Genomic DNA, 11,818 nt, shown 5'->3' on the forward strand with positions numbered 1-11,818 from the left:
TACTCCACAGGTTTACCCCTACCCTGTCTGACATAGGCTGAGTAGATCCAGAAGGGGTCTCTGTGGGCTGATTCCCTGGCCACTGTCACTCTGGTTGTCATTTGCCCCCCATGGGAAGAGTTTCCAATGACATCTGCCTTTTCATTTTGGACTCGATTAGAAAGTTCATGAATAGTCCCCCTCCCTTACTTCGTGATGAATGGTGCTCAGGTAAATGGTGATGTGACAGGGAACCCACAGGGTGTGTAGCTCCACATCTCAAAGAGAAAAAAAAAAGTCCTTAACATTTGGTCACTTGTCATTAGGACCTGAACAAATCAGGTGCCTGCTGCCGAGGCATGGTGAGGTTTGACTGGACTTTGGGAATATACGGATTACACACTTATAGGTAAACCCTGTAAGCTGTAATGTGGGTTCAGAGGAAGGACAAAGGAGACTTGGAGTGGTTGGAAACTTCAGAGAGGGAATTGAACGTGCCCTGGTCTTGGCTGTTACACCGTTTTAGCTCTCCTGTATCTGAGGTCTTATAAGCCCTTAAAACAGCAGACTATGGACATTCTAGGTCCTAACTTTGACTTGGGCTGTAATTTTGCGAGCATTTCTGAAGAAGATGATATTCTTTAGTGGCTTAGAACACCTCTCTGCCTCGTTTGTGTGTTTGTGCCCAGATGTGGTTGTTAGAAACACTGTTAAGTGTGCTAGTGAACGTTGTTGCCCAAGATGCTTGGATATAATCAACCAAGACTGCCATGGGAAGTCTGAGGATTCCTCTGGAGTCAAGGAGATGAAAGCTTACAGATTCTTTGAAAGAATAAGGGCTTAGAGATCAAAGGTGTGTGGGACAAGTAAAAACCGGTTATCTCTTTTGGCTCGTAGGTGGCACACCCTACCCTGGCATGATGGTTGATTCTACTTTCTATAACAAGATCAAGAGTGGATACCGAATGGCCAAACCTGACCATGCCACCAGTGAAGTGTAAGCTTGCTCCCCACCCATGGGCCCATGTCCACGCTTCGGGGGTCTGCAGGGTGGCTGATGTCTACGGGCACGCCCACACTCACTCCGAGCTCTGCCTCTGCAGCTATGAGATTATGGTGCAGTGCTGGAACAGTGAGCCTGAGAAGAGACCTTCCTTCTACCACCTCAGCGAGATAGTGGAGAATCTGCTGCCTGGACAATACAAGAAGGTTGGTTTGAGCCGGTGACAGTGGGCGGGAGGATGCGGACAAGGAAGAGAGTCTAGCTAGCGGTTAATGCCAACGAGCAGTGCTGCTTTGCACTGTTTGAAAGGAACACTTTCAAAGGAGGACACAGATTGTGTGATCGTGTGACCGTGGCTTTGGGGAGCGCTTTATAGGACCCCAGTAGCACTGATGAATGAGAACCCCCTCCCCCTTCCTACAGGGCTCCCTTTCATCTTACATTTGAGACACCTGTAGGCACTTCATTCTCCAGACATCTGGCTATCTGAAGCTACCGTGCAGTTAGAACTCTCAGGACATCTGAGGCCATTAAATTGCTCATTTGAATGCACTTAAATCCATTTGAAACTGGCTTTTACCAGCTGACTGGAGGGGACAATCCCAGCTGTTATCCGGGACTCCAGCTGGTTTTCTGTGGCACAGAAAGCATTGTTCAAAGGGACAAATGTAATTTCACAGACCCACGCAGGAGCTGTAAATGAATGGGCAATTTTCTGCTGAGGCCTTGAGAAGGGAAGCCGCACACTTGAGTATGATGAATCTCATCTCAGACTGGGCACTGCAGACCGACCCATTTCTCTTCCCTCTTGAGAGGCAACCTCAGTAGTTTGCCCCAGAGCCTCCCACCATTTGAGCTGGACAATACAATATTGAAAGCTCAGTATGTCAGTTTTGATCGCCTCTGCACCAGTTTCACCTCTCATACATGATGCTGGGAGTGAGTAGGAATAATTTACCTAGGCCAGAGGATGATTCTCCACTGGTGGAAAGAGGAAGACACTACTGCTGAAATTAGGGGTTTTCCATTTCTGTCTGTTGTGGCCAGTGCCACACTATACAGAGATGGCAAGAATCTACGTGGTGTGTTGACTTAGGGTGTGTGCATCAGAGGGGCATAGCTAGGTCATACAGTAACTTACTTTTAGTGTTGTTTTGTTTTGTTTTGAGAAAAGGTTTCTCTGTGTAGCCCTGGCTGTCCTGCAACTCACTCTGTAGACCAGGCTGGCCTCGAACTCACAGAGATCTGCCTGCCTCTGCTTCCGAAGCATTGGGATTAAAGATGTTGATTATGATGCCCAATTTATTTTTAGGCATTTTTTTTTTAAGGAATCTAGCCTCCATGCAGACTTCCAGTATGGATGGATGCACATCCCCTTCCCCCATCAACACAGTCTTGTCACTATTATTTATTTAGTTGTTCGTTTGTTTGTTGTTGCTTTCTTGCTGATAGCCACTTTGGCTGGGGTGAGTGGCTTTTCTTTTTCTCCAGTGGCTAAGGATACTGAATACTTTCCCAAGGATTTATTGAATATTTATACTTATTCTTTTGAAAGCTAAATATTCAGCTTATTAGCAAAATTTTTGATTGTGTGTGTGTGTGTGTGTTTGCTCTTCTTTATGTTGCCTGCATACTAGTCCATTGCCTGATGTATATTTACATATTTGGCAGAGTTTTTTTCTCCCCAGTTCTTTACACTTTCTTTTCACTTTTGTGACTGTTTCCTTTACAAACAAAAACATAACACAAAACACAAAAAAACAAAACATGAAAGCTTTGTTACTTACTCCCTCCTTTATTATTTTATTGTTTGGGCTTGTTTTTGTTTTTTTTTTTTGTTTTTTTTTTTGTTTTTTTTTTTGTGTTTTTTTTTTTGTATTGTTTTTTTGCAGGGTCTCATTTTGTATCCCTGGTTGCCTTGGAACTTGCTAGGTAGAACTCACAGAGACCCTCCTTCCTCTTCTCCTACTATTGGCATCCACCACACCTGGATATTTATTTATTGTGTTAGACAAGGTCTCACTATGTAGCTGTGGATGGCCTGGAACTCTCAAAGTAGACCTAGCTGACCTCAGCAAAGATCTGCATGCCTCTATTTCCTGGAGTAAAGGCATGCATCACCACACCCAGCCTTATACAGAAGCTTTTACATTTCATTTAACCCTATTTGTCAATTTTTTTTATGTGTGTGAGACAGGGTCTCACTATGTAGCCCTGGCTGGTTTGGAACTTACTAGGTAGACCAAGCTGGTCTCGAACTCACAAAGATCCTCCTGTCTTTGAGTGTTGGGATTAATGGCAAACACCACTTGTTAATTCTTGGTCATTTCCTGTGCTTTTGGAGTCTGACTCAGAACGTTCTTATCTGTATCTGCATCTTGAAATGTTTTCTTCTAGCAGTCTCAAAGCTTTAAGTCTTACATCCAGGTCTTAAGTCTACGTAAGGTCTTCCATTCATTTTGAACTGAGTTCTGTGTGAGATGTGGCAGATCTAGGTCCGTATTCTTCTGGTTTTCCAAGTTGTTAGATAGGCCGTATTTCTCCAGGGTCAATTTGGCCTCCTTATGTCAAATAGGTGGATATGTCTGTGTGCTTATTTCTGGATCCTCTAACCTCTTCTATTGCATATTTTTATAGTTATATAGTTATAGATAAACTAGTTATATATGTGTAATACACACACACATATAAATAACTATGGCTCTGTCATATAGTTTGAGGTGGGATACTATGAGTCTGGGGATTATGATATTTTCAGCATTGCTCTAGCTACTTGGAGTTTTTTGACTTTTTGTATGAATTTTAGAATGACTTTTCTAGTTCTGTAAAAAAATGTTGTTGAAATTTGTTGGGGATTGTGTTGAAGCCAGGCTCAGGAAGGCAAGTACCATGTTTCTTCTAAATGTAGAAACTAACTTAAGATGTGTATACATATACACCCACGTGTGTACTTATTTATCTAAATACTGGTTTTATTTTTAAATTTTTAGTTATATGTGTGTAAGCATATGTCTCTCTCTCTCTCTCTCTCTCTCTCTCTCTCTCTCTCTCTCTCTTTCTCCCCCTCTGTCTCACATGTGTGTGTTGCCTATGGAGGCCAGAAATGGGTATGGAAGTTCTTAGAACTGGAATTAGATGAGGGTGTGAGCCACCTGATGTGGGTGCTGGGAACTGAACTTGTGTCCTCTGCAAATTCTCTTAAACACCAAGCCATCTCTCCAGTTCTTATAGATTTATACCCACACATGCGCACACACAAACCAGAAAGGGGATCATGAGAAGGGAGGAAAAGATCTTAAAGGTTGGGGTGGGGGTAGTTATGAAATATACGTGGTAAAAAAGCAGACAGACCTATCTGGGGGAAGGAAGAGAATCAGCCAGAGGGAAACAGGGAGCATAAAAGAGGTAATGGCAGGGGGATGATGAGATTGAAGCACAGTGACAGATGTGTAAACCTATTATGTTGTATTAAACTGAGAAAATTACACACATTGTGCATGCGCGCGCACACATGCGCGTGCACACACACACACAGAGACAGAGAGAGAGAGAGAGAGAGAGAGAGAGAGAGAGAGAGAGAGAGAGAGAAAAGTAGGATTTTTCACATCAAAAATTAGACTTCCCCAACACTGAGGACTTAGGAAAATGCTCGGAATGGTGCTTCTAGTATAAGCGCTCTGCTCATTCTCTGGGTCCTGTGTGAGCCCTGGAGGGACTCAGTGATGGGTCCCTCAGTCCCCTTGTTTGTCCTGTGTTGGAGTAGTAGGCACCCCACTGTAGCTACAGACCTAGGGAAAGGCTCTTTGTGTCTGAAGTCTCACCAGGAGTCTCTGATTTATGTCCTACTTTTCCTCCTGGTGACGGTTATCACACAACTCTCTCTTAGTTCTCCTTGTAGAAACATATATGTAAATCACATGTTCTAAACATCTGCATTCACATTAGAGTTTGTCAGTAACATCCAATTAAATGTCTTAAATGAATACTTTCAGAGTTATGAAAAGATTCACCTGGACTTCCTAAAGAGTGACCATCCGGCTGTGGCACGCATGCGCGTGGACTCAGATAATGCGTACATTGGTGTCACTTACAAAAATGAAGAGGACAAGCTGAAGGACTGGGAAGGTGGCCTGGATGAACAGAGACTGAGTGCAGACAGTGGCTACATCATTCCCCTGCCAGACATTGACCCTGTTCCCGAGGAGGAAGACCTGGGCAAGAGGAACAGACACAGGTAACTATGACTACCTTCCCTGTGCTAGCCTGCAAGGGAGAGCTCAGGGAAACTGAGGCCACCAGGGATGAACACTGTGCTTGGGCCACAGGTGCATAGTTCCAGGGTAGGTCAAGAAGGTTTGAAAATACCTCCCATGTGATTCTGAGGTGTCCTCTTACTCCTGAGTGAGCGCTTCTCAGGTGAACAGTCTCTGATCCCAGTCCTTAGATCACTTGTGCAGCAAAGCTGGGATGAAAAGCTCTGCTCTGAGCTCTTAAATGCTCATGGGGCTGAGGAAAACATTGAGAGAGGCGGGTTGGGATGTGAGACGCTCCATCAATAGCCCTTAGCCCTGCATGCAATTCAGAACTATCTGGGGAGGACTTTCAAACTGCTGATTCACAGGCCTCACCTTGTCTGTCTGTCTGTCTGTCTGTCCGCCCATCCGTCCGTCCCTCCTTCCTCTGGTGGGTCACCTTCTCTTTCTGTTTTGTGTGGAGCACAGGGACGCCACCTCACAAAGGGGAAGAAGTCGGGGTTCTATCTATCTGCAGATGATCAAGAATTTCAAGTAAAAAGACTCACATGGACAAGGCACATAGTGACACAAGGCATAGTGACACAATGGAAAAGACAGCAAGAATCTAGAGATGGGAGGACAGGTGGAGAGTTCTGGCAGGCTAGTGACTTTAGGGGTGGTACACCTAAAACTCTTGTTTTAAAAACATTTAGTACACAGGAATAGTGTTGGAGTACACCTTCTGATTAGTGGGCCTCATTCTCTTTATCTAGCTTGGTGTCACGTAAATCATCATCACCAACACACACACACACACACACACACACACACACACACACACACACACACTTATTTCTCACCCAATGACCCAAAGCTAAGTAGGAAACACCAAGATACGTCACCCCTAGTGTTCTGCCATATGCTTCCTAAGAATAAGAACATTCATGCGATGGCTATCATGGCCCCATGGAGGAAAGTTAGAGTTGGAGATACAGAATTCATGTTGGCCATATCTGAGGCCAAGGTTCAATTCCGGGTACTGAAAGAAAAAAGAGAAGAAGAGAAGGAAACCAACAACTGCTCTCAGATCTCATTTCATACCCAGGTTTTATTCAGATTCACACACCCGTTTGAATCCTAACTGCTAATTTATTGAGGTCTTTATGTTTATGGTTATTAGATTATTATATTCAATCATCTCTGCAGACATATTGTTAGACATTACTGTCAGGCCATTTTTAACATTGTTTAGTTTTATATTCCACAGAGATCTTCTTTATTTTTACTTTTTATTATATATATATTTTATTTTTTGAGATTATATTTATGTGTGTGTACAGATATATACACCTAAGTATGTAAATGCAACCCGCTCAGTCTGTATGATGTTACCTGTATGTATGTGTATGTTTTCAAGGCTGACCATTTGGTTGGACAACCAATTTGGTGTTCTCTTCCCTGGGGAAGACTCTTTCTCTGATTCTCAACTTTCCTTCATTATCTGTAGCTCTTTGTCTGGAGGAGAGGCTGCCTGAGCTCCTCCTTACACATTAACGTGCCTACTGGTGCCATTCTGGTGCTGGTTTCCGTAAGCGAAACTTCTAGTGCGTTCTTGTATAGGTGGGGAAACAAGAGCTTTTCTCTTCTATCTTCGCCTGAGCCTTTAGACCCAGAGGGGCGGGGCGAACAAGAGGGAGGAGCCTGGCAGGAAGTGAGGAAGTACGGGACCCTATCCTCCTGCTTCCTACGTTTTTTTGTTTTTTTTTTTTTTTGTTTTTTGTTTTTTGTTTTTTTTTTAATTTCTCTGTACCTTTTGATTGGCGGTTGCTTATTCTCTCCCTTGATAGGATGAGTAGGAAAAGTAGAAACTGTTACGTCTTGTTAGCAACGCCCACAAAAAGACCTGTGGCAGGAAAGGCGACAAGCTGACTTGCGCGGATAGCTGTGTCTTGGTTTTGTGTTGGCTTTGTTACAGCAATGGCCAATGATTGGCTGGCTGGCTCAGCGACAAACTGGCCATGCTCGGCCGCACATGCTTCAACAGGAAAGGACCTTGTACAAAGAATCCTGTTGCTTCAGGCAGCCACCCTGGAAATGCAGCCCCGGTAGTCAGTCTGTCCATAACCTTAGCCTTTGCTTTTCAATCCCACCAGCTCGCAGACTTCGGAAGAGAGTGCCATCGAGACAGGTTCCAGTAGTTCCACCTTCATCAAGAGAGAGGACGAGACCATCGAGGACATCGACATGATGGATGACATTGGTATAGATTCCTCGGACCTGGTGGAGGACAGTTTCCTGTAACTGGCAGGCTCGGGGTTATCATCTACTCTGGGAGCCTCCTTGGGATCCCCTTAAGAAAACCACTTCATTGCAGTGCAAAGGTTGAGAAGAGGACTTGGTTGATGTGGAGAGAGAAGTTCCCAGCCGAGGGCCTTGGGAAACCTCTGTGGATGACTGGGATACTTGGATTGAACTTTGTCCGTGTTGCCTCTTGCAATGCGTCAGTAGCATCTCAGCGTCGTGTGTGGTTTGGAAATGGATGGACAAGGGAATAACTGGCCACAGAAGACCGGGTTTGTGTTTCCAGGGCATTGGTGAGATTCCCACACGTGCAACTTGTACTGCAGACAACTCCAGCATTGTAATTATGTAAATAACTCTAACCGAGGCTGGGTTTCGATCTGTGTTAACTCTCCTCTCTGGACCTCTGAAGGGACCACTCAGTCCATCCGTGTGCTTCCTTCCGTCTTAGAATCCAGTACCAGCTGCTGTTGAATTTTCTCATGAAGTACATGCAAAACCACTTTGAACTTTGGAAGGTACTGGAACCGTTGTGTTTTACTGTCTTATTAGTGTTAAAGAGGCAAAAGATAAAAACTAACCAACCTTGAATAGTAGGTTTGGGTCTTTTAGGGAGCCCAAGAACTCCTCTGTATCTTGTAATCTGTACTTATAACACTACTACTGTTTAACAAGAATGCTAAATATGTAATCTGTAACATAATTTCTTTACAGAGAAAGCACAATTAAAACAAAACCCTTACTAAGTAGGTGACAAGTTTGGCAGTTTTTGACATTTATATTAAGTAACATGTTTCTCAATAAAGTATAATAGGTTTAGTGGATTAAAGTTAGCAACCACTAGAGAGCAGAGAATAATAATGTTGTCCAGAAAGTCAAACCTTTTTGTTGTAGTGTTCTAAGGCGTCTCTCTCTAATCCAAGGCACTAAGAACAGGTAATCACCTCTGAAGTACTGGGATTAGAAACAAGCAAAACAGAACCCCCGTGTCCTAAGTGTTCTCAGCAGAAAGGCATAAGCCCTCGAGCCTGAGCCCGATGTGACTTCTCATGCTGTGTGCGACCTTGTGGACGAGCATCGTCTACAAAAAGGTCTCAGATGGGCAGAAGTGTCTTTCGTGACCAGTGATGACTTTGATAGAGCCCACCCATACCTACTTTTAAAACCTATGACCTTTAAGGATGCTTCAACATCAGCACTTCACTTTTCCTCTCTTGTCTCAGAGAGAAAGAGGTGGAACCCCTGAGTCCACATGGTGCTGTTGAATGAAGGCTATGTGGGCATGAGCCTGGCTCCTTCGTTCCCATTGTTAACCGTAGCTACAGTCACTAGCCTCAATGGTTTCAGACCTTTGCCCCAGAGATTTGGAATTGCAAGGTCTGATGGGAGCAGGAAGCTATATATATATAAACTCTTTGGTGCTCTTGAGTACTCGGTGTTCAGAGTAGTCAGTGTTCAGAAACATTGTCTTGGGTTACAGGGGGTTGCTGTGGGTGGGGTGGGGCAACTTTGAAATTTGGAACTGGGCTAGAAGTCAGCTATGCAGGAAGGCTACTATTTAAGTCCCCGACTTCATGTCAATAACATGTCAATGTCATGTATCCAGCAATTCCTCCCCTTGATTTAACTTTCCAGGCTTAGCTGAGGCTGAGAAAGCAAAATCTTGGCTTGGGCACATCTTCCAGTTCTAGTCAACGTGGGTACCGCTTCCCACTGGATGGGGGACCTGAGCTCGAAGCTCCCCTCAGAGCTTGTCCACAAATGATGCAAGTCTGCGTGTTAGGTCTTTGTCTGACCAGCTCCGTATTTGGTGGAGAAGATGAAAGTTTTCTGGATTTGGGGGCTTTAGGTGGGAGGGTATCACAAGCATCCAAACTGTCAAACTGGTTAGTGTGAGTTCATTGGCATTCTCTGCAATGTGTCTAATTGCTGACTCTGTATGAATGAAACATGGGCTATGATTACTGCAATCACTGTATTGCTTCCAGCAGGTGATGCTTTGGAAGGCACAGAAGCAATAACAAGGTACTTGACTACCTACTGGCATAATCTCAATGCAAACCCCAACTTTCCCTTTTCACAGAAAGTGTGAAGACTGAGCCAGATTGGCCCATTGAATAACAAAAACCTGACTAGATTCTTTCGGGCCAATTAGACTTGAAATACATCCGTCTTTCTGGAATCGTGGCTCAAGCAGTTTGTTTACCACATGATTTCACAACCTTGGTTTGTTGCTTCTTTTTGCTCTGATGTCGCTCAGGGCCTTGCGTGACACCATGAGGTTGGATGAAGCTTCTCAGTCCAATAGTTTCCCATCCTTAGCAGTACCCATCATTAATCTGAGATTAAATGGGAATACATTCATTTTTGTTTTCTGAGACAGGGTTTCTCTGTGTAGCCCTGGCTGTCCTGGAACTCTCAGAGATCTATTGTCTCTGTCCCCCTAGTGCTGGGATTGCAGGCATGCACCACCACACACTCAGCAGGGATCCATTTTTATTTTTAAACAGTGTTTTGACTGTATCCTGATGAGTTTTCTTTTTGGCCTCTTGCAGAGTCCCTGGAAGAAAATTTACCAACATTTCTTGCTTTCTATTTTTTATGATGACAATCAAAACTGGCCCAAGGAACACATTTGTGACTTCTTCTTTTTTTTTTTAAATGATCAATGATGTCCTTAAAAATATGCTCTGCCAACCTGTACAAAAAGGTCCTATATCTGTGAAGAGGGACGTAAGATAAAATGATGTTATACATCGCTATGTATATATCTGTTGCTATGTAGACTTGGAGAATACCTGCCAAAACGTGTATAACAAGCTGTACCACTGCCTTTGTTTATATTTTTTTAACTGTGATATTCCCCACAGGCACGTTAACTGTTGCACTTTTGAATGTCCAAAATTTATATTTTAGAAGTAATAAAGAGAAAAAAAAATACTTACGTGTTCCCAACATGGTGGTGTGTTAAAGGTGTGAGAGCAACTAACCCCATAGGGAGGGCCTTCCAGTACAAGATGGCTTCCAGATACCCCTGTTCATGTTTTGTTTTAAAAAGTGTAAATGGAGATCTTTATATTTCAATAAATGATTTATTATATATGATTTAAAGTTATGAAGGTCTACCACTTCTTTCGCTTTGTTCTTTAGTTTGGTCAGAATCCCATTCAACCCCCTTCCTAAAATTCAGCCTGTTGTTTGTTTGAGGCAGGACCTTGTTGTATAGCTCTGGTTGGTATTGAGCTCTGTGATCCTCCTGCTTCAGCTTCCGGAGTGCTGGTATCATAGCCATCCAGTTCAATGACCTCCTCCTCCTCCTCTTCCCACTCCTCCTCCTCCTCTTCCCACTCCTCCTCCTCCTCTTCCCACTCCTCCTCCTCCTCCTCTTCCAACTCCTCCTCTTCCTCCTCCTCTTCTTCCCACTCCTCCTCCTCTTCCTCCTCTTTCTCCACCTCTCCCTCCTCTTCTTCCTCCTCTTCCTTTTCCTCCTCCTCCTTCTCCTCTTTCTCTTTCTCCTCTTTCTCCACCTCTCCCTCCTCTTCTTCCTCCTCTTCCTTTTCCTCCTCCTCCTTCTCCTCTTTCTCTTTCTCCTCTTTCTCCACCTCTCCCTCCTCTTCTTCCTCCTCTTCCTTTTCCTCCTCCTCCTTCTCCTCTTTCTCTTTCTCCTCTTTCTCCACCTCTCCCTCCTCTTCTTCCTCCTCTTCCTTTTCCTCCTCCTCCTTCTCCTCTTTCTCTTTCTCCTCTTTCTCCACCTCTCCTTCCTCTTCTTCCTCCTTCTCCTTTTCTTCCTCCTCCTCCTCCCCCTCCTTCTCTTCCTCCTCTTCCTCCTTTTCTGAGTAGACTCACTAGTTAGTAAAGCAGTTTTAGGCTTACAGGACAGTTGAGTGGAAGCTGGAGGTCTCCCATATACCAGTTGGCATCACAAATGATCAGCCTTCCTGTCTCTATGGTAACCTATCAGCATGTACAGCGTTTGCTGTGATGCTGAGCCTGCGTCCGTGCATCGTCTTCTATGCTGTGCGTGAGCATCCTCTGTTATGTGCAGATTTATGTCCTTCACATTTGCCAGCTTCCTGATATCTCATCATATAAATCGGTACAATTAATGGAGATTCTTTTTCTTAATAATTGGAAAGCTGGTCCCTGTTTCAGAATAACTCCCAATTTCAGACAACCATATGACCTCAGAGTCAGACAGGCTACAGATCCAGGCCTGTATCCTTCAGCACAAGGCTGTCCATTGAGTATTGGCTCCACCTTGGTTCAGCCCAGGAAGGAGCTAGATTCCTGTGAACAATGA

At 44.1% G+C, this 11,818-nt stretch overlaps 1 protein-coding gene across 4 annotated transcripts in view; it reads left to right on the forward strand.

The window, feature by feature from the left end:
* The window catches only part of Pdgfra (platelet derived growth factor receptor alpha), a 46,955-nt gene extending 36,322 nt beyond the window's left edge, over positions 1-10,633 (forward strand). For 3 of the 4 annotated variants that reach the window (XM_034508999.2, XM_034509000.2, XM_034508998.2), the window contains exons 20-23: positions 877-976; positions 1,083-1,188; positions 4,975-5,216; positions 7,371-7,672. In XM_034508999.2, the coding sequence (XP_034364890.1) occupies positions 877-976; positions 1,083-1,188; positions 4,975-5,216; positions 7,371-7,518 (596 nt within the window). In that variant the 3' untranslated portion in view covers positions 7,519-7,672. Of the gene's footprint in view, positions 1-876; positions 977-1,082; positions 1,189-4,974; positions 5,217-7,370 lie in introns of all 4 variants that reach the window. The other variant, XM_034508997.2, reaches the window with a different exon arrangement.
* The last annotated feature ends 1,185 nt before the right edge of the window (positions 10,634-11,818 follow it).

Source organism: Arvicanthis niloticus, chromosome 7, assembly GCF_011762505.2.
Source record: "Arvicanthis niloticus isolate mArvNil1 chromosome 7, mArvNil1.pat.X, whole genome shotgun sequence".
Classification (NCBI taxonomy): domain Eukaryota; kingdom Metazoa; phylum Chordata; class Mammalia; order Rodentia; family Muridae; genus Arvicanthis; species Arvicanthis niloticus.